Source organism: Schistocerca nitens, chromosome 3 (genome assembly GCF_023898315.1).
Source record: "Schistocerca nitens isolate TAMUIC-IGC-003100 chromosome 3, iqSchNite1.1, whole genome shotgun sequence".
Lineage (NCBI taxonomy): Eukaryota > Metazoa > Arthropoda > Insecta > Orthoptera > Acrididae > Schistocerca > Schistocerca nitens.
This window is the reverse complement of record NC_064616.1, coordinates 904,040,976-904,064,299: the sequence shown is the minus strand read 5'-3', so window position 1 is coordinate 904,064,299 and position 23,324 is coordinate 904,040,976. Positions and strand designations below refer to the sequence as shown.

The window sequence follows — 23,324 nt, the reverse complement described above, 5'->3', positions numbered from 1 at the left end:
TGCTGTTCTATTACTTTGCCTCTGTTGTACTTGCACCAACTATCTCCCCCTTTGGATGTAGTCCATATGGGGAATTCTCTTTGCTTGAAGCTGTGTCAAACAGAGCCCAGACAGCTCTTCTCATTAATTCTGCATCTGCTGTAATCTGTCATATTGCTAGACCATAGCACTTCCAAATATGGTCTGTAGCAGCATCTGTCAGCCTGTTTTTCCCATCTACAGTTTTTCATACGTCTATTTCTTGCATTTAATGCTAGCCTTAAGCTGTTGAATTATTGATCCCATCCTTTCCTGAATGTGGCCAACAGACTTACAGTTTGCAAATGTTCCCATAGGGGATTAGTTCCTCAATTTCTTTGAATGCCTCTGAGTCACCACCTCCAATATAACTTGTGTATCTAACATTTATCACATTACTGAGCGTTGATAAATACTTGTTACTCCAGCAACTTCCGTACCACCACTTGAACAATAATGATTTGCTATGCACTCTTCTTAATATTTATTTTTCATTTTATCCTTTCATCTGCAATTGTTGTAAAGTATTGCCACATCATCTGCCTTGCAAGTGTCCATACTTGTAGCTGTTAAAACACCACTCGGAGATGTGTGGCCTCTCTTCTGCCAGCTCCCATCAAAAACTATGTGGACAAGTCCCAGTTATTATTTTCAACAACAGCTTTCTCAACAGCATCTTTCATATTTTCCTGTGCTACATCTTCAACAGCAGAGCCTATTTGCAATGTTGTGTGTGTCAAATTTTGAGGGTGGAGCAGGGAGGTCCATCACACAACATAATGTGACACCTGCAGCCCTGCCCTTACCTATAGACCATAATTCATAAACCCGTCTAATATTTATATCATATAGTTTACCTGTATCTGCAGTAATATCTGAGGAATAGGGGGAAAAAAAATCACTGTTTTTGCAATGATTGCACGTCAACTCTAATTCACAAACAGGTCCTACATGTATGTTTGTTTTCAGTGAAGCACCACACTTTCCGCATTATTTGCAGCATATATTGTTTACCAAAATGTCTGATAATAAAGCCACATTAATTATCTCATGTTTTGTAGTCCCATCATTTAATCTCTTGTATTGCTCGTTAGTTCCAGATAGTTTTCTTTTTGAAGCACTTTCAGTTGTAGTGACGGCATCATCACCCAATGTATCGCTACTAGTTTAGAGGTTAGACACTATTGGGACATCAAATACTGATGTAGACAATGAATCAGATGAATTCTTAATACTCTTTTCTTTCTTGCGCCAATTACATGCTTTTTAAATACCTTCACTCTAGGTCTTGGCTTTTTGAAGGGAAGAAAACTCGGTGACTTTCACAACAAGCACATATATTTAGTCACAAACGAAGCAATACAGATGGTGCAGAATCAATTGTCAACTGTCTTGCAGTGTATCCAGTAGAAAAGATAGCTCTCTTGTGCTCAGCTATACATCTAGCAAGGCAGGCTATATCAACCATGTTTCGTATCTCATAAAATGTCGTGAAACATTAAAAAAAAAAATATTTGAAATACTTCTGTGCATGTTATCTAGAAATTCTCTCGTAAAAAACCCTCATTCCATATGACTATAGAGACGTGAAAACAAAATCAGATAACATGTTTTGACCCTGTTGAAGGTCTTCCTGTTGAGCTCGAATAGTTATTTTCTATTCTACTTCTACTCTTAAGGATGGGTCACATTGCTATGAATGCTCATTCAAGTGCTTTGCAATGTGCTAATCAGCGTTTATATGCTACAGGCTCAAAATAAGTTTTCTGCAGATTTAGTGATTTATGAATTGGGTAGGAAAATGAAGATAATGATTTTTCCTTTGTGGGGGACCACAGTCATGTAGAACTTTTTAAAAGAAATTTCCACCATGTGGCTGTAGATTTGTAGTCATTTATTTCACACAATCATGATTTTGGCATTTTAGCCATTCTCAAGCGCAATTTGAAATCACAAGAAAGACCAGATATATGCCATTTCCACGATGACATGTAATTAAGGCTAATCGATCAAATCACACTTAAAAACGGCTATAAAGACAAACTCACAGTTTTTTGAAATGAATGAATGCAAATCTACAGTCAAATGGTGGAAATTTCTTTCAAAATTAAAATGGAGACAATGTTGAGAAATGCTTTCAATCACAGAAGCCCTCTGTTCACAGGTAAGAAAATGCTTCTGCTTCTCAACTGAACCAATCATTTATTACATCTTAAAAAAAACCAAAAGAATAAAACAATCGAAGACAACTTCAGAACCAAGAAATATTGATGTTTTTCCAAAAGCAAACATTTCAGTCAATAGGCTGTTATTATACTGAATAAAAACTATGAGGTTGGTGCATTAGTTTTTAGCATTTATGTTGATATTCTGGTTGCTGTGGGTTTATTTAGCAACTGCCTTTTTTATTTGTATTCCACTGTTGTTATTTGAGTTTACATATTGTCATTTTGAGATAGTGAGTGGAGCTGTGGTCACTAGAAAATGGAGTGTCAAATGGAGAAATCAGAATATTTCTGACATTCTCCTATTTGAGTCTAGTAGAAGGGTGACAGCAGCTGAGGTAGCCAGAAACATTTCCGCTGTGTAATGGTATAATACCATTGGACAGAGCATGACAATAAAATTGTTTTTTCATTTTGAGGAGCATTGTTTTGATGTTAATGTCCCTCCACATTCGGGAAGACCTTTGGAGTTTGAAGAAGCATGTTTAAATGCTTTAATCCACAATGATTCACATCAGTATACTTGGAAACTGGCAAATGTGATGAACTGTAATCATTCCACCATGTGACATTTGCATGCAAAGAGGAAGGTTCAAAAATCATATGTATTGGTACGGCATGCTCTAAGCCAAAATAAAAGAAAATCTGTGGGTGGCCATGGGTACATCTCCGCTTGATCTTGTGGCCTCAGATTTTCACCTTCTCTGCTCTCTATCGAACTGTTTTCGATGAACTTCCTTTCTAAATGAAAATACGCTTTGAACTGTGCTTGACCAGTTCTTCCCCTCAAAACAACACGATTTCTACAGTTGTGGAATGAAAACGTTACCCCACTGTTGTAAACACTGAAGGAGAGTGTATTAGTGATGACTAAAGTATGTGTTACATGTATGTATCTGCTGTGTTTATTAAACTTTCAGAAAAACACTACGAAATTATGCACCAACCTAATATTTATTCTCTTTTATTATTATTATTATTATTATTATTATTATTTTACATCTTTCCTCCTCTCTCTCCCCCATTTTCAAAGCACCAGTAATTCATCTTCTGGCACATAGTGTGTAACTGTTTGAATTTGAACTTATAATCATTTACAGACAAAGAAAAAGTAGATTCTGTTTTCACCAAAAATAGATGCTACATTTTCAGGTCCCTAGCTGTACGTCCTTACCGCCAGCCCAATGGCATTATACTATTAGATGAAATGTGCTTGTGCTTTCTGAACATGGTTCATTGTTTGCTATTGATCTCTCATTATGTCCTCAAGTACTTTGTTCAGTGGGAACTGGCCGGACAGTGTGCATCTGGAGCTTAGCAATGCCCTAAGGGAAGCTGGCAAAGTGAGCGCTCGGTAAGGTTAACTAGATGACTCACAGCCAACTTTCTGTGTTCAAATTTAGAGATAGCATGTAGGAATGGGGAGATCTAACGATAAATGTGATGCAACAAGCTATTGATGCACGTTTTCCAAAATACTTCTTGTCACTTGGTGCAATGAGCAGTGCCCCTTCGCTATCATGGGCAGGGAAGATGCTCTGTGTATGTTCAAAAGCTGATCAGTTGAAGAGAACCTAACAAATTTGTGGGTCGCTAGAGGCCAAATACCACCAAATTACTAAGATGAAGATGATGATGAAGAAGAAGAAGAAGAAGAAGAGTGTGTGGCAAAAGTTCCCACAAATCATTACACCAACATTAAATTGTTAGGGAGACCGTCAGGTGGATTTCAGTCAGTCATGCTATGATGAGGATTTTTCTCCAGAACATGGTGAAGCTTTTTACTTGAACTACTGTCACCACTGGTTAGAGTCCAGATATACATCTCCACATCTTTCCATTTCATATACATATTTCACATCAATATTTGAGTGAAAGGTTGTGTTGAGTTCTTTCAAGCCTGAGAGTAGTTTCAGATATATTTTAAAAGTAAATGCTCTAAACATGTAGTTCAACTATTAATTTACAATAATATAGATAAAAATCAAATTTTATCGTCGTACAGACCAATTGGTCCAAGTAGGGAGGAGAGAACTGTGTCCTTGGCTGAGTTTGCCCTGCCCATCTGCTGAAGATTTGGCTAGGAAAAACATACACTATATAAAAGTAGCATTATAAGCAAACTTGAAGGCATGGGAATAGCTGAGAAGAAATTGGATGCATATTTCTAACAGAGAGAAAATGATTTGGATAATTAAAGACTTTCCCTCCTCCTGCAAAACCAGAGAAAATTGTAGCATTGGGAGTCAGGGAAATGAGCAAGCAGCAACCCTTCAAAGAACCATAATGAGGGTGTGCTGTCCCTCCATGAAATGCAATATCCTATTGAGTCGGGAGGTCTTGTATATCACAACATACAAAGTTATTTTTCTCAGTTGAACAGTCAGCGTACACCCAGTCCTAGCTTAACTGCAGAAATTGTCAGTTCAACCAGGGGCTCCAGCTCATAGTCTCAGATTTGACTGAAATTCAGTACACTAATTCTCCCATGTGTGGAACACTCGTGTACAAAGTATTAGTTTCCCCTGCCTATTAGTTGCAGCATTATGGTTTGTGAAAGAAGGTGGCGTGACCCTGAAATTGCAACCTGCATCTGGCAATCTATCTTCAGACCCAACTTCAGGTCTTGATAACTTTGGAACTATTCCACACAGTCCAGTGAAATTTTTACAACCCAGTAACATCCATTTAGGGAACACTCTCCATGAATCAAAACACCAACAACATATTTTTAAGGGAAAATTCCAAAATGTGATTTAAAAAATGTAACATGTTAAAAGGTAGATATTGTAGGTGCCCTCTATGCCAAATATAATTCACTCAAAAAGGGTATAAATTTTTTTGTGGTAGGCTTAATGTGGCGTAAACACACACAGAACTCATCTTGCCCATATCAGTCACAAAAACTGAATTACATGCACACGAAAATGCAAAAAATTGAAAAATTACCTGAAAAACATGGATTTTCGAAGTGTGGTAGCACAAAAGGGACAAGTGGTATCCAAGCTAAATTTCACACACTGCATAAGTAGACCATAATGATATATATCTCAAACTTTCAGCATGTTATTGCAAGACATTTGTGTACAATGGAAGTTGACATATGTATTTGGTGATGTGGCCATTGTTCCACAACACAATTTTGTAAAAAATATCGTAAACTGTTCTGCCTCTTCTTATCCTCTCCCACAACTGTTTAATCACTAAGCAACAACATATAGACAGATTAACACAACCTATCATTAATGTTTACTGCACCTTAATTGCTAAAAACCAATCGATTGTGCTGCGAACAGAAGTTCTCCCACACTTTAGCTACTGTACTCTGTACATTAAGTGGCAAATTGTACTGTCTTCCTGACACTGTGGTAGGAACTGGAACTGTCATAAGAATATGTTCAAAAGGAATCCAACACCTGTCTGCCAAATATGGCCAATGAAATGATCTTGCTGGTCCTGCTGGTGCCATGAAGTTCACAAATACATCACCTTCTGCTTCACAGCACTCTGCAACACAGCCTAAGCATCATTTGTCATCATAAACAGCAATAACATAGCAACCTGGTTATATGTTGTTGCTTTTGCTTCTGAATCCTGGGTCAGACACACTGTGAAGACACATGTTGTGCATGAACCTATAGTTATAACTGAACAGTCTGCTCATCTGCACATTGTCAGAATCCGCTGGAGAGAAGTGATGATGGCTCCTTGTGCCTGCAACAGTTTTAACGTGTTCTAGTCTGCTTTTTAGCAACTCTTCGACTGATTTCACCCCATCTTTCAAAACATAGAATGATTGTATGCCAGAGATATTTTTCTGTACCCAGGCAAATAATTGAAGAGGTATTAGAATGTGACCTTCTGTAGGGTGCTGCAGACCAGCTCATGATGCCATGCATGTAATGGCAACACCAATACCATCACATACATTTTTACCATGACTTACGAAAAAATTCCATTCTGCGTGAATCTGAAAATCATGGTAATGCATGCATAAATTTTTGACATTTTTACGGCTTTTGTACTGACTAGGTGCCCCATCGCTGAAGTATTACGCTAAATGTATGTGAGGCAGCTTGTTTTTCACATATGCCATGACAGTGTGAAAAGTGGGCATGAACTGCAATGGCATCATGAATTAAACAGTCACTAAAAACGCACATGTTCACGAAAAACACATCACCTGATTCACCTCTATAGTAAATCGCAAATGGCTTGAGAGTTGCTCGACTGTTGTCCCAATGATATCCTTGGATGGCATCTTGAACTATAAATGCATAATTTTCAGAAAAGTATAGTATTACTATAATTTCATTCGTGGAGGATTTCCACATTTTTCTAACTCTGTGTGGGAATAGACATATAAATATTTGGGAACACTGCAAGTACCAGAAAAGTTAATACAAACATGGTCCCAAGGTTGTTGAGGCTTCAGCCATGGAGAACATGATTGCTGCTCTAAGAGCAAGTCAGACTTGCATGTCTAATCTTTATGTATCTTGGCAAGTGTATATGATGTTGAGTCTTCATTTGTGAAAACCGATTAGGCCATTTGTGATAGTTCTAATATGTGTAGTCTTAGAAAGTGTGATATGACTATTCTCTATACATTATTTGGTAATGTAGGGCAAAAAATTTTCAAAAGGTGTAAAATTTTCACTCTCTGTGGTTACAAGAAATATTTTCTATTTGTGAGTAATTTGTTTGTGCTGCCATTAGTTTCTGAAGCAAACATGATGACCTGCTGGTGCTGTTGGCATCTTTGTGTGGAAGTATACCCTGTGATGCGTGTATCGTCTGTCTTTAAAGAAGCTAGATGGACACACAGTCTATTTTGGAAGTAATGTCAACATCTGGATTGCCTTTTCTTACACTCACTGATCCATTCATATTTAATGCTCTTCCACAATAATTTTTTTAAACGAAAGTTAAAGTTTAGCAAATTTTGAAATGAATTTTTCATCAAAGAATTGCAACAGTAGTGTTATTTAGACAGTTAATACATTTGCAGTCTCATTTAGTAAGTTGCTGGAGGTGACTGTGAAATGTAGCTGCACCCCCCCCCCCCCCCCAAAGAAAAAAAAACCTCCTTCAGTTCATTTATTAACAGTGGTTTCACAATCAATGAATACATGTTATTGATTTAATGACCCTTTGATTTTTGAGTCATCCAGATCTGCATTCAGTGTGTTGCAGAGGGTAAGTGGTCAGGCATGGGAAAGCCTGGTGTGGTTTTTTTAAGAGAGTGTTATGCGGTCTGCGTTTTCTACTGCAAACATAAGATTTGGCTTAAATAGCGATGTTTAGTCTTCACATAAATCATCTAGATTGTTGAAAGAAATTACTTGTGAGGTTATGTTGATTGGATCCAGAATTTTAGATCCAAAAGCATGGAGGAAATGTTTCTCAGCTAAAAATACATTCTGTTTTAGAGGATGTTGCAACAAACAGATGTAATATGCTACTGAATTTTTTGTATGTTGTTGTTACTGTGACTTGTCTATTTAATTAAATTTCATCTTGCATTTGATGCAAACCTACGTGCACATAAGTCCCATTATTAATGAGTGAAACATCTGCACCTGGATATATCTGGGAATTCACTGGAGTATCTAGCATCACAAGTGAATGCATTAGCTTCTGTGAGACGAATATAACCTAGTTATCCCATCACAGCTGCAATGTGGTGACACTGGAGACCTTTGATACTGACACATGCATGTTGTTGCATTACATCTCACTTGCGGCAGAAAGTATGCTATGTCCCAGTGATGACCATTGAGACCATTTTCATTGCAGTATGATTGGAAACATTCTGGGCAAGCCAAAGAGGTTGAAATTCATTGTCTAGCTCCAAATGTTACTAATGATCTCTTTAAAAGCTATCAGAATTGTATTGGCCAGTGGATATAGACAGGCTTTGAAGATTAGGATTAGGGTGGTGGTGGTGGTGGTGGTGGTGGTGGTGGTCGTGGTCGTGGTGGTCGTGGTCGTGGCTAACATTCTCTTTACTTTGTTTCCACGGTAACTCCTGTAGTTCTGCAACATCCATTTCATTCAGAAATGCATTTTGAGCTGCCTGAACTATTTCAAGTATTAACACAAAAGTCACTTATTACGGACTTTACATCTGAATATTTACGGGCTGGATTTTCACTGTAGAATTCACAGTGTGTGAGTGATTGAGGTGCCCTTTCTTGACACAATAACAACTTAATCATGTCACTTATAAACTCATTTGTTCAGACCAAAATCTGAATGACACACTACTCATCTCTGTAAATGGCAAACTACAGGGGAATGATACAGGGTTAAGTGTACAATGAAGTTCAAAGCTTGGAGTTTGAAAAGGAAACAAAAGTGTGTTGCAATGCTGGATAGTTACTTTACTTGTTTGAAAGTGGATATGGAGGGGGCTGTGATATGCATCTCAGTCTTCTGGTTCTTTATGGAGTGCTTCGAATGCAGGAGCCAGTGCCAGATGTACCATCAAGTGCTGACTTAAGAGTTGCATAAGTTCTTGCTGTAACAACTGAAATTGTTCCTGATGTTCTCGTCACTCTTTTGTGTTTGCTGTTCCATACAGACCTCTGCTCTTGGTGTTCTATTGCTGCATTTTCCATAATATTTAATAATTCTGGGCACATAGCACATTGTAATTTACTGCATATAGTGAAATGCATGTGAAAAAAATTTTGCCATTGCCAGTGTATTGTGCAGACAGTATCTCCAGTGGGGTGTGACATGCACACCCATTCATATGTCAGTTCAGCATTAGCATCTGAACAGTTCATCATCATCGTAATAGTAAACATAATCCACTTCCCATGGTGTATCTTATTTGGCAGTATGAACTCTCTCCCTGGGACAGACAACAGAACAACTTAGAATGAGAATAAGGGGAAGTGTGAATAACCTGAAAGGGAAGAGGAAAGCCCATATTACGCCACAAACTTGAGGTGTGCACGTCTCTCCAGCAGCAGCCCAAGTGTACATATTTGAGACTGCAGCCTGGTTAACATCAGCCAATTAGACAATACATGTGGGATATTCGTGGCATGAATTTGTGCATGCACGTCAGTCAGCAACAATGTGCAAAACTCAAAGGGGAATGTCTGATTACTTACAAAGTCATTCATTTCAATTAAAATTTTGAGAGAGATTAAGGTTCCTATTTATTATTAAGTAACTGTTATTCTCTTATATAGCTATCACGAAATTGTTATTACTGTTCTGACTTTTTGGCTCAACTGTTCGTCTTACATTTATTTATTTATTTATTTATTTATTTGTGTGCTATTTCTTTTAGTCTCTTATCTACATACAAGAAAAATACACGAATTGCCAATAAATATAGATCATATTGTTTTAACATAATTGCAAACTAGTATAACCAAGCATTATGTTGTTTTGGGGGAGGGGGGTTACATTAAATATCTAAATTAAAAAGATGTTTTAAAAAATACTTGTTCAGACAAGCATATGTTTATCTAAAGTCATGTTTATACATCATTTTACACATGGAGGATGCATTTATTTTTGGAACTGTTTCCCTATTGATGTCTGTAACCCATAGGATTAGGGCAGAATGACAGTGAGCAAAAGCCAGATGTTGCCAGACTGAATCCAGCTGGGAAGAAGGAACAGAAACAAAATCATATTGTTGTGTCCTGCCTACTCGTAAAATAAGGGGTACCTAGGAAACCTGCTTTCTCGGATTGATAGACAACAATTCAAGCAAATTTTATTTATGTATTTTATGCACAGAAAATAAATGATAGTACTTAACTTTAGGAGTTTACAGTGGTGTGTCGCAAGCAATTGGCGACAGTCATATAAGAAGTTTCTTCAGTATATACAATTCCTAATACAAGTGAAACAATACAGTTCATAAGTCGCTGCTGTAGCATTTGTAGAATGGCTAGTTCTCCACTTGGCTGCAGCCCAGTGGAATGAGACTTACGTTCTCTATGCCTAGAGGCCACTACTGCCTTAGTGTTGTCGTAGGGGGGGGGGGGTGTCGGTCAGTGTGCTATTGGCTGATGATGTCGTCTCACAGCCCTCTCTGCTCTACCGTTCTTGACCGTCATGCCGCCACTTGACATTATGCTGGAACATTCCTGCCCCCCAAAGTGACGGACCGTCGTCATATGGGGAGTGCAACAACGGCGGGGGAGGCAGGAGTCTGGATGCTGTGCTGGACTGGAAGCTGTGGCTGCAGGGGATGCCAGGCTTCCAGTCATATCACACCATTCGGCCTTCACGCTGACAGAAAATGACCAGAATGGTATGCGTCCACCTCCTGAGGCCCATAACCAGATGTCAAAGGCGTCGGCTGCTATGACGTGGCCGGGTCCAGTTCCATTGGTAGGATGAGAGGAGATGGAGGAGGTTAAAAATAATGTGGCTATTTTGGATACTAACCAGGTTGCTGAACATTTTGGTTTGCAATTTATTTAGGGTAATACAAGCATATAGAAACTGAAAAAAATTAATTTTCTCTTATACAAAAAATTAAGAAATTTTAATGTTTATAGACACTTTATTTGAGTAATTAAATAATTTTTTTTTCAGCTGTTGGGCCGCTGACACCACCAAAAGTAGGCACGTGGACTGTAAGTGATGGAAGTGTATCACCACCACCCCCTTCACAGTCTGCACAACCTCCTGCTGCAGGGACTCCAATGATGAGTAGTGTTGCCAAAGTTGTACAACCTACTGCCACTGTGTCCAGTGTACCTGTGTGTGGGCCAAGTGAGTGACTTTTTATACTTTATTATTCATCTCCACATCCTTCATATCTCTCATCCCCCCCCCCCTCCCCCTCTCTCTCTCTCTCTCTCTCTCTCTCTATATATATATATATATATATATATATATATATATATATATATATATATATACACGTTTAAACAGTCATATGAGTTTATATTATTGTTTCAAGTTATTTGTGGTATAATTAATATTTAACCTTTGTAAGTATGAATGTGCATTTTGAAGAGAAGCAAAAATAAGTGGGTGTTCAATGGAGCACCCAAAAGTAAAGAGAATTTTTTTCTGGCAGGTGCTAGAACATTAGTTCTGAATTCTACTGCTAGATGTCTTCACTAGACACCATTTTGTATCAGTTGTCTTAGCAACGTTGGTATGGGAACTTTATTGTGGTCAATGTGATTGTTTTTGTAAGTGATTTTTCAATGTCTGTCAGTAAAATACCAGTGTGCTATCCATCTGGTTCTGTTCACTGTTACGGAAATCAGCAGCATAAACCATTGCAATGCTTCAGATGGCTTATGGAAAGGAACATTTGAGCCAGGTGAGGATTTACAAGAGGTTTTCTTGTTTTAAAAGTGGTCAAACATCAATTAAAAATGAAGCACGAGAAAGTTGTATCTAAACTTCAAGACTGGACAAAAAACCATGTTGCGATCAGGTTTGATCATTATAGAATTATTGATCAACTGGTGGAAATGGCGGGAATATCCAGGAGTTCATGCCAACAGATTTTAACTGAAGATCTGAAGTTGAAACGTATTGCAGTGAAAATCGTTCTCATTGTGCTATCTGACGACCACAGAGGCAGTCATTTATGCATATGCAGGGCATTGAAAGAACAGCCAGAAATTGATATGCATTTTGACGCAAAAGTCATCATAGGCAATGAATTGTGGTGTTATGGGTGTGACCCAGCAGTCTACCACTAGAATAATAATAATAATAATAATAATAATAATAATAATATATTTTTCCCTTTGTAACTGTTCTTCACAACATTGATTGGTTTCTTCTTCATTTAAAGTTGGAAGACTAGAAAATATGATCTGCATTCACACTATTTCACGTTCATCAGCTATCTATTTCTTTGGCTCTGGTTAACATTGAGGAAATGCCTTTTCTCATCAATAATCATTGTTGCAGTTCCATAGAATCCTAGTAAGAAATCCAAAGAGGACTGTTAATCTTAGAAGTCTGTTACTTCTGAAGAAAAATTATTAATTGCTTAATTAAGTAATTATTCAGTACTGTGTATTATTCCGGGTGGGAAGGAACGCCTGGTCCCCACCACGAATCCGCCTGGCGGATTTGTGTCGAGGTCCGGGAAAAGTTAAAGACAGTTAGTAGTGACAAAATAAATGCTGGCAGTTGCATCTGCAAAAATTGTCCTGCACAAATAATGAAGTTTGACTTTTTGTTTTATCATAGCATGATCTTATTGTTGAGTTGAACAGTAAAAGGAAGGCCAGTAAGAGAGAGAGGAGAGGGAAGAAGATACAATAACTTCAGTTCTAATGTTGTTAGTTCCTTTCTTATTCACCCTGCAACATGAATTAATTTATACCGTTTTGGTACATCTATAGATTCTTAATCCACAACCATCATCTTGTTCACTAAATACGGAATATCAGTGCAACTGTGACTTGCTTTCTTCCAACGACGACAAGCTGAAGAAGTAGCACTTGCAAGGTTAAGGTTGGGACATTGGCCACATGACTTTCTCTTACAATGCATGGAGCTACCAATGTGTCAAAGATGTGGAACACAGCTGTTGAAACAAGACATTTGAGTTGAATGTGCTTTATGTGATGACCTTAGGGCACACCTGGGTCTATTACAGGACATGCCCTCTATTTTAACTGATAATGAGGCAGGTGTGGTTTGTTATCTTAGGTTTTGTGTGATTTCAGTGCTCATTCCTAAAATATTGGGTGTGAAATTTTTAGTGTAGAACGAAGTGACTTCGCCACCCTTTACTTCTGAGTAGTCACCTAGTGACAATAATCTGGTTCCCTTTTAAACAGGTATTTTGTACTTGATTTTATCTGGTTGATAAGCTTTCTACCATGGTTTTAATTTTGGTGTAGTTATCAAATTTGTACCTACTGAAAGCACCCATGGTTTTTTCATATGGGTCATGGTTCGAAAGTAAATGTGATATTTCATAGTCATGTGATTTCGTTTCCACTTTCCCTATTCCATTTGCAAATGGTGTGTGGGAAGAACAACTTTGGTAAGGCACCATTAAAGCGCAAAGACAACTTCTTCTCATTACTGTGTTGGGAATGCTCAGCTCTTTGGCCATATTAAGCACTTGCAATGGTGAAACATCAAAAATGTTGTTGAAATCAATAATACAACCCTTTGCCCCATTGCATGCATGCCCTCCCCTTCTACACCCCTCTGCACCCCCCTCTAGCCCCTCTCCACCATTAACTTAAAGTACAGGAGACTTATCAAAACACATAAACTGGTTTACAATTTTCCTTATAATCCAGAATGAGATTTTCACTCTGCCAGGAAGTTCCTTATAATACCAGTAATATAATATACAGTATTGTATTGTATTGTATTGAATGTTAACCAGGGACCTAGAAACGATGGAGAGGTTCTGTACCATAACCCCACGACAACTACTGCAGTCCACTTCACCCCTCCGCCGCCCCAGCGTTATTGTGCGGTTCGGCCCCCGGTGCCCCCCCCCCTCCCCCCCCCCCCCCCCCCCCAAGGGAATGTCTCACACCAGACGAGTGTAACCACTATGTTTGCGTGGTAGAGTAATGGTGTACGCGTACGTGGAGAATTTGTTTGCGCAGCAATCGCCGACATAGTGTAGCTGAGGCGGAATAAGGGGAACCAGCCCACATTCGCCGAGGCAGATAGAAAACCACCTAAAAACCATCCACAGACTGGCCGGTTCACCGGACCTTGACACAAATCCGCCGGGCGGATTCGTGCCGGGGACCAGGCGCTCCTTCCTGTCTGGAATAATACACAGTACTGAATAATTACTTAATTAAGCAATTAATAATTTTTCTTCAGAAGTAACAGACTTCTAAGATTAACAGTCCTAAGTACTTGCTCTCTCTCCTGTTCAAATTTTCAGGTTGTCATTTATGAATTCTTCTAGTGAATAGTAACATTTCTGCACTAGTTTCTTGTATAAGGATTTTTTCAGTGTTTCTAAATTTATGCTGAGCAATTCTTCTCCTTTCACTTTGTTGTAAATTTTCATATCCATATAATGTGGAGTTTGAGCATAAAGTTTCAAACGGTGTTAAAAAATACAATTTCAGTCTATTTTTCCGTGAAACTTCCTGGCAGATTAAAACTGTGTGCCATACCGAGACTCGAACTCGGGACCTTTGCCTTTCGCGGACAAGTGCTCTTTCAACTGAGCTACCCAAGCACGACTCACGCCCCGTCCTCACCGCTTTACTTCCGCCAGTATTTTTCCATGCCTCTCTGTCTTCTGCAGTCCTCTGCTAATTGTAGCCTGCAACTTTCTTCAGTTCTTTATCCCAATGATTGGTTGGTGTGCCATGTGGTCTTGTGTTTATGTGGTCTTGTGTTTCTCTGGGACTTTGATATTGCATTTGTCCATCCTCTGTCATTTCTTTGTGCAATGTGTTCTGCGCATTTCCATTTTAGAGCCTGTACCTATTCCACAACATCCCTAACTCCTGTTATTGCTCTGAAGATATCTTCACTTCTTTCCCTATTTTTCATGAGACCGAGGAGTGACCTATCCATAGCTCTGTGAGCTGTTCGAATTTTTCTTTTGAAAAACTTATTTAGAATCTAAGTTCCACAGTTGTGTTAGTATGGGAAGAACACACTGTTCAAAGACAACCTTTTTAAAGTTAAAAATGGTTGTTTCTTCCATAAGCCCACCAATCTAACTTGATTCAGCAAAAAATTTCAGGTTCTAAGCCTCCTTGGGCATTAATTAATTATCCCAGATAAACATTTTTCAGGTAGTTATTGTTAAATATTATTTGTCTTGCAGTTGCCCACGTGTTGCATGTGGTATTTGTTTTGGACAGATTTATATTAAGCTCCACTTTATTGAAACTCTTTGATAAATCCTTTACAGGGGATTGCAGTTGTATCATGTTCTTGTGTAGGACTGCCATATTGTCTGCATGTTTTAAGTTGGTGAGTCGTCTTCCATTTATTGTAGCTCTCCTTTGTTTCCTATTAATTTTAGACAAGGACTGCTATAAATAGTTTTGAGAGTAGGTCACCCTGCTTTACCCCTCTTCCAATGGAAAATTCTCTCATGCGTTTTCCTATACTGAAAGAAGCCATTGAGGTATCACATATGTTATGTAATATGTTTATGTACATTATTCCCACACCTTGTTCGGTCAGTGCTTGTATAACAGCAGTGTGGCTGGCAGAATAAAAAGTCTTTTCAAACTCCATAAAAGCCATGCATAGACGCATTTCATATTCATTGGCTTTACTAATAATTACTTTATGCAATGTGTGTATGTGGTCACTTATGCCATTACCACTGCAGACTTCTGCTTGTTCTATGGGCTGTGCATTTTCCACATTAGTATTGATGTGATTTGTCAAGACTTTAGTAAAGACGACGTAGATAACAGGGAGTAAACTGATGGGATGGTAATTCTTCAAATTGTGAATACTTCCTTTTTTGTGTAAAAGGATTATCTTTGCTTCATGGCACGGGCAGGTATACTGTAGTTTGTATACAAACAATAAAGATTTTAGCCAGATATTTTTATGTTTCATCACTAGTAAGCTTAAGTGTTTCAGTTGTTGGACCATCATGACTCCCTGCTTTGCCATACTGCATTTCATTTATAGCTTTTCTTATTTCTTTGGGAGAATTTCTGGGACTTCATCATTTTCATTTGCATAAGCTAGTGTTAATGGTTCATGCGTTGTTGTTGTTGTTGTTGTTGTGTGGTTTTTTTTTCCTGTTGAAACTTCTTGTATACTCCAGAATTTCTTCCTTATCTGTTGTGTGAACTTCATCACTGTCAATTGCTAGTATTTATTTTTTACCGATCGTACACCTCACATCTCCATTTATTCTCTAGTGCTAATTTTGTGGCTTTTTGTTGTATCGTGTTGTATTTGCTTTTATTTTCTTCCTTGTACACTGACTTAGTTCTTCATATTCTTTCTTGTCAAAAGTAATTTTAATTTTTTATCTCTTATCTCTTATCTCTCATCTCTCTGACAATAAGGCCCTAGTTTGAGCTTTTAACTTCCTTGCATTTTTAGTAACTTTCATTGAGGCCCCTACTTCCTTTACATATTTCGTTATTGTATCTACTAGTTTTTCCTCGACTTTTCTAATTCTTCCAAAGAGTCCTCCAGAATTCTTTCTTTTCACACTTAATTTATTTGTGTTGATAGTTTCTTTTTTCATTGATATTAGTTTCCTTCTTTCTTGCTGGATGTTTATGTCTACCTTTATTACTGTCAGTCTGTGGCCCCTTTCAGTATTAAATTGGTTTGGAATTGAAACAGCTTTATTATTTTTTTAATTAGCAATAATAAAATTTATTTCATTCAGAGTCTTGTTATGTGGAATTATCCATGTCCATTTTCTGTTACAGTGTTTCTTAGGAAAGGTGTTCATGATAAATAAATTATTCTTTTCAGCAAACTGAAGAAGCCTTTCAGCTTTTTCATTTCTTTCATCGATTCCATGGCAACCTACTGAAACATTTCCTTGTTGTTTAACATCAACTTTGCATTTAATATCCCAATCCTCCGTTTAAAGTGAGAGAGTTGTGTCCTTTATTGTGTACGTATTTTACCTCCCTGAAAAATGTTTCTAATTCATCATCATCAGAATGGCTGGAAGTAGGAGCATTTAGTTGCATGACTTGGAACTTTTATCTCTGTGATATTTTTACAATAATCAGTGTGATTCTACTTGATGTTCCTTCTATTACTGATACTTAACCAATTATGTTCTTATTTATTAGGGACCTCATTCAGTTTATTGTTAATTCTGGTTCTCCTGAATGTCATGCAATGTATTCTGAGTTCAGTGTCGCACATTGTTCCCCTTTACACCATACTGCTCTCAGACCAACAACAGATCATTTGATTTCCTCCAATTCCTCCTCAGTTTCACTCAGTGCATACACAAATGATAGCCAGTTGTATGTGTGGATGTGCAGAGGTCTGACATTTCCAGCATTAGTAGGTTTCTGTAAGGGTAACATTAAAGCAGTCACATCCCAAAGATCCAGATTAATCCAGAATTTTCTACATTAGGATTACTCTTCGTATACCCGTCCACGGTGGTGGGAATAGAATAGACCCACGGTCATTCCTTGCTGTTGTAAGAGGCAACTAAAAGAAGTCTTATGTGAAGTGAAGCTTTTACGTTAACGTCTTGGCCATATTAGGACACTTGTCAGTTTCAGCTCACTTCACATTCTTTCACCCAACCTTTTTGGCTTAATAAACTATGGTTTGGCCTCCACTTTTCTAAATTCCAGAGAACTGTGGGCTGTTTGGGGAAGGGCGCCTTATGTGGTGCATCACAGTGCCATGTGATGTGACCTTCTGCACCTACTATTAGAGTGAGTTTATGTTCTCACCCAAAATCCAGTGCAGTACCCAACACATCGTTGGGGAGGGTCATCATGTACCTTCATGGTTGTAGCTCCCTGACAATGCAGGGATTGTGCTATTGATGCCCGAGTTGTAACCTTACCATGTATGCTGAAGAGCAAGTACCTACCTAGTCTGGGGCACTGGGACTCCAGGCAGTGGTTACTATGCCAGCTAGCCTTTGTCATGGCTAAGGTGGTGCACGTGGAGGGTGACGTAACAGTGGATAGAAAGCAAGCTTTTATACAGAGGCTTACAACATCATGACGTTTCTGTCTTTGGCCACGCCATGACTTTAGTCAGGTGAAAAGAAATGGAGGTGGACAGTTGACCCAGTCCTTGGTATGCTCTAGAACTGACAGAGAATCTTTTTGAGTCATTCCATGTCAACTCACCAAGGCCTCATTGCTCGACCACCACAGATATCATTGAAATTTTATGTGAACATTCACTCATGTCCCCAATGAACATTGGTGAAGTTAAACCCCTTTATGCCGAGTGTCACGAATCCACGTAGTACCAGTGCTGTGCTAATAACTATTTTTGAGCACCAGTGCCAGTAGTTGCTGATTCTGCATGAAGCTACTAACACCTCTGACAAGTGCTGCATTGTCATGAGTGTTTCAGGTACCTCTAAAACACCACAGAGTAAGTGTAAATTTCTGGCGACTTTCAGTTGTATCTTGGGCAGTATTTTTGTTGAAAGAAGTGAAATTTTGTTATCTTGTAAAACTTCTTGCTTTCTGTTAAGAATAATAATGAAAAGAATTTTACAAACGATTTCAGCCAGAAAATTTTAGGCAAAAACTCCAGAAAAAATCAGTGCAAAAAAAAAAAATAGTGTTTTGCTTCTTACGTCTGAGCAACCAGAGGTATGATCAATGCGGAACTTCACTTGCAGTAACCTTACAACCCAAATATAAAATTTCATTTATGTGCCACTTTCCAATACTGAATAAGATTAAGTATAAATTTGAAGATTTTCGTAAAAAGTAAAAAAGTCCAGTATTTTTGACCTGATTTTGTAGAACACTATACTCTTTTTGAAACTGGGCTCATTTGGAAGACCAGTTTTTTAAACTAATGGGCTTAAGTGCAAAAAAAAAAAAAAGAAGAAAAGGCATAATTGATTATCCTGTTCATGCTAACAATGCTAGATAATGTGAATCAAAGTTGGGTGCGAAAATCACGACACAAAAAAAAAAGTAAGTTTCAGATTGCAGAGTAAATGCATGCTGAAGGTGCAGTGGTTAGTATCGTGATACAAGGATGTGGAATACAAAATTTCATTCACCTACTATTTGCCAGCAATGTAAAACATCTTCGAAAAAATGACAACTTTTTATGAAAAGGTGAATATAGTATATATTCGACACTTCTTTTATAAATACCATTTTCTGTTGAAGCTTCAGAACCAGAGTCATTCGAAACAACATATTTTAGCCCCCTCCCCTTACCCTTCCCAGAACAGTGGGTTCCATTTCCAGAGTGACAAGGTTTTCCAGCATAAAATATTCATGTACTGCTTTCTAAATTTCCACAAAATCAGTTCGCACTTTCTTTCCATAAAAATTACAAAAATAGATCATTCAGTTCACTTCTAGAAAATATGTTTTCCATAACTGGGTTCAAACTAATCACAATTGGAAATAACATTTTCAAGCATTCAGAAAATCACATTAGATTTTCCAATGTACACTAACAATACCCGAAAGTGACTGACGGAATGTGCCATGGCAACAGGCTACATTGCAGCAGCCTGTTGCCTGTGTTTCATTGCATGTGCCATCTCAATGTACTGGGTTGGTCCATGGTGACATTGTCACTACTGGTTCAAGATTATGAACTGGCAACCCCATCATCATAGAAGTCACACCTGATAGCTACACAGTACCAGCCAGTGGTAAGTTTCTTCTTCCAGTTTCCAAGACTCTAATTTGGTTTCTTAATTTGGTTTCCAGTGCCTTGTGGTGTTACTTGTCTGCTTACAAAGCCATTTACTGAGGACTGTATATCAGATTCTTAAGACAATACAAATATCTCACACAAGCTGTTGTTGCAGCATTTACACTTTAATATCTTTGCCAACTTTAATGTCCTTTGTGTATGAATGCAAACAATTGATGATACCCAGGTGGTAGTATTTAAGTTCACTTTTACTGGCACAACACACAAAAGCAAAGTTCAGTATAAGGCATAGAGAGTAACACACTTGAAATATTGTCCTGATTTGATATTAGCATGACAAACTCAAAGTCCATGGTTATGTTGGTCACAATGGTCCCTACTAGGCACAAGTACATGGTTTGTTTCACAGAAGCAATATCAGTTCAATGGCACTGAGTCCCAGGAAGGCCAGTGCAGGAAGAGGTGAAGGCTCTGAGAGGGATGGCTAGTGGCTCGCTGTGACTGATGCGAAGTGTCATCCCTGGTGGCTGCTGGAGTGACGTCGTGGTGCAGTGTAGATGTGGTCCTTGGGGCTGGACTTGACAAGAGCTCTGACTGTGGACTGCAGAACAAGGCCAACGTTAGACCTGGAGAGTGAGAATATGCTTCTTGCTTGCAATTGAGCCACAGGCAGAAGGATATCGCAGATTGGTCAGCGAACATGTGATTTGTGGATACAACATAGGCTATGCTATTACAGTGTTGTCACCAATGTGCCTGCTGCTTGTGTGCAAGGCTGGTGCCTCTGGTGCACGTGCTTGAGATTAGTGTGTCAACATGCATGTTATTGTGAGTCTACAGTAATGTTCCCAAAACACGCAGAGTACTTGCGATGCTCTGCATGTGACTCACTCCGGAGGATTGCCTGCAGCACTGCAGCAGACTAGCTGCTGGTTGTGGGCATCATACCGCAAGCAGAAGTGGCTGGTGAAAGGCCAGGTATAATAGAAACCTCATAGGGACAAGAAGGATAAATCAAAAATTAAACCAAATTCTACTTTTCCAGGCAATCTCCCCCCCCCCCCCCCCCCCCCAAATCCTCTGAGTTCAAGTCTATGAATACCAATGAAGAACTGCACATTCAGGTGGAGCACAACTTGTCAGCAAAGTAATTTGTACTTCCGTTTTCCTTCACTGCTTTATCAGAGACCAATCTCATGTTTCTTCAATGTAACTGTAACAGCTCCGATCACCATCAGGCCAAACTCGATCAAAAAGTGACTATTTACATTGCAGTTTGCATGGCGTTTCAGCGGACATGGTTCTCAGAAACTCGATTCCCCATTATTAAAAATTACAAATACTACTGTACAAATAGTAATAATGTTGATAAGACATCAGACCTGCACGCTCATTTCATCTTACACAGTTAGCAGGTGCCACCAACCACTGCATTATAAGCCATGATTGTTCATGTCTACATGTCAGTTAGGGTAATAGTATGTAATATCTGTGTACCCCCTCCCCAGACAAATCTATACCATATCATGCGAGCTGGTGGAACAACTGCCTCCACCCTTCCTCCTACTGGGGGACTTCAGTGCTGACAATCCTCTGCAGCAGCCAAACCATACCTAGCAGCGGCCAAGTAATAGAGCAGTTAATTTCAGAATTGGAAGTCTGCCTCCTTAACACCGGCATAGCGTCACATTTCAACATGGACCATGGAACATACTCACCCATACATATTACAATCTGCAAACTGACACGTCACCCTTAACCCTGTGGTCTGTCCATGATAACCTCTGTGGCAGTGATCACTGGCTTATCGCTCTTTCTTTCTCCACCCGTCAACCAGTGGAACATGCACCATGTTGGTGTCTTCAGAAAGCCAACTGGCTAGCTTTTGCCTCTAAAGCAATTTTTGAAACCAGTCAAGAGAAGGATATTCGAGTGGTGCAAAATGCTATGAAAGGAAATCCAGAAATACAGAATCAATCTGAAACCCCTTGTCAATAGCACTCAACACTTCATGCGAATAAAGGGCTAGTTGTGTTTCACAAGAACAATGTTTTCGAAACCCTTGTTGACTGTGTGTCAATAGACCGTTTTCTTCGAGGTAATTCATAATATTCGAACACAATATATATTCCAGAATCCTGCTGCATATCGACATTAATGATATGGGCCTGTAATTAAGTGGATTACTCCTTCTACCTTTCTTGAATATTGGTGTGACCTGTGCAACTTTCCAGTCTTTCGGTATGGATCTTTCATCAATCAAACTGTTGTATATTATTTTAAGTATGGAGCTAATGCATCAGCATACTCTGAAAGGAACCTAATTAGTATACAGTCTGAACCAGAAGACTTGCTTTTGTTAAGTGATTTAAGTTGCTTCACTACTCCAAGGATATTTACTTCTATGTTACTCATGTTGGCAGCTGTTCTTGATTTGAATTCTGGAATATTTATCCTTTCGGAACACCATTAGGTTCTTAGCAAAAATTTTGGCTGAACTTACCTCCGGCTTGAGCCAGCTCTCAGAGCCTATAACGATTTGAGCATCAGTGCTTTCTATTAGCGTTTTGAGTTCTGGTACTTTCCCAACACAGATACGACAATTTACAACTGTTATACCAGTGGTTCCTGTATCTATGTTCTTCCTGTGTTTGGCCTACACCCCTTGTCACTGAAGCCCTTCTTGTGTTTTCCCGAAACCATCTAGCCTCCAAAATCGCCCAGTCCGTGCTACACAGCCCCTGCTACCTGTGTAGCCACCTTCTGAGTATAGTGGACACCTGACTCCGCAATCGGTCCTGTTGACTATGCTGCAAAGGGTCAGCTCTGCTTTCGTCTTGCAAGCAAGACTGGCAGCCTTTACCACTTGTGTTAGCCACTCAAAACCAGAGAGAATCTCTTCTGGTCCAAAGTGACACACATCATTGGTACCGACGTGAGCAACCACCTGCAGTTAGCTGCACCCTGTGCTCTTCATGGCATCTGGGAGGACCCGTTCCACATCGGGAATGACTCCACCCAGTATGCACACGGAGTGCACATTGGTTTTCTTTCCATTCTTGGCAGCCATGTCCCTAAGGGGCCCCATAACGCACCTAATATTGAAGCTCCCAACTATCAATAATTCCACCCTCTGTGATTGTCTGGATCTTGCAGGTTGAGAAGTTTCCTCTGAAACAGGACAGATGACATCATCTGGCTCACTGTGACAATGTCAGCCACAGAGGGCACCTGGAACCTCTTTGTCAGACAAACCAGGGAGGCCTTATGTGCAGCTGCCTGGGAAGTCTTTCGCCACCTGCTACGCCCCATGGCAACATCAGACTTGACCACAGGTGAGGGGTCAATATCATTGTGAGCAGTAACTGAGCTGGCCAACGGTGAGGGCTGATCAGAGGACTCAGGCATGCTGGACATCCATTGGATCTCCACGGCCGGCCCTCAACAGTGGTGCCATCCACTGCAGCCTCAAGCTTGTAACTGAAGCCATCACAGCCTGACGCTGGGAGCGAAGTGTCACTAACTCAGCTCGCATCTGCACACAACAATTGCAGTCTGTGTCCATACTAAAGACCGCGGAAAACTAAACTGTGCAGATAAATGGACTATTGGCACGTGCTGCGCAACTCTACTGTAGACCCTGATGAAAAATCAGGAACTGTGCTTAATAAATTAGATTCATACGCAGAGATTGTAGAACCTAACTACCGAAGCACTCAGGTGAAACTAATAATTCGCCTTGATTAGGAACTGGTAATATGTCACAAAATCAGTTTACTTTCTGTTGCA

General features: G+C 39.2%; 1 protein-coding gene across 12 annotated transcripts in view; it reads left to right on the top strand.

Annotated features, from left to right (window-relative positions):
- LOC126248961 (CTTNBP2 N-terminal-like protein) overlaps positions 1–23,324 on the top strand; it is a 211,910-nt gene that overhangs the window by 116,184 nt on the left and 72,402 nt on the right. For all 12 annotated transcript variants that reach the window (XM_049950504.1, XM_049950498.1, XM_049950506.1 and 9 more), the window contains one exon: positions 10,818–10,997. In XM_049950504.1, coding sequence (XP_049806461.1) covers positions 10,818–10,997 — 180 coding nt within the window. The remainder of the gene's footprint in view (positions 1–10,817; positions 10,998–23,324) is intronic.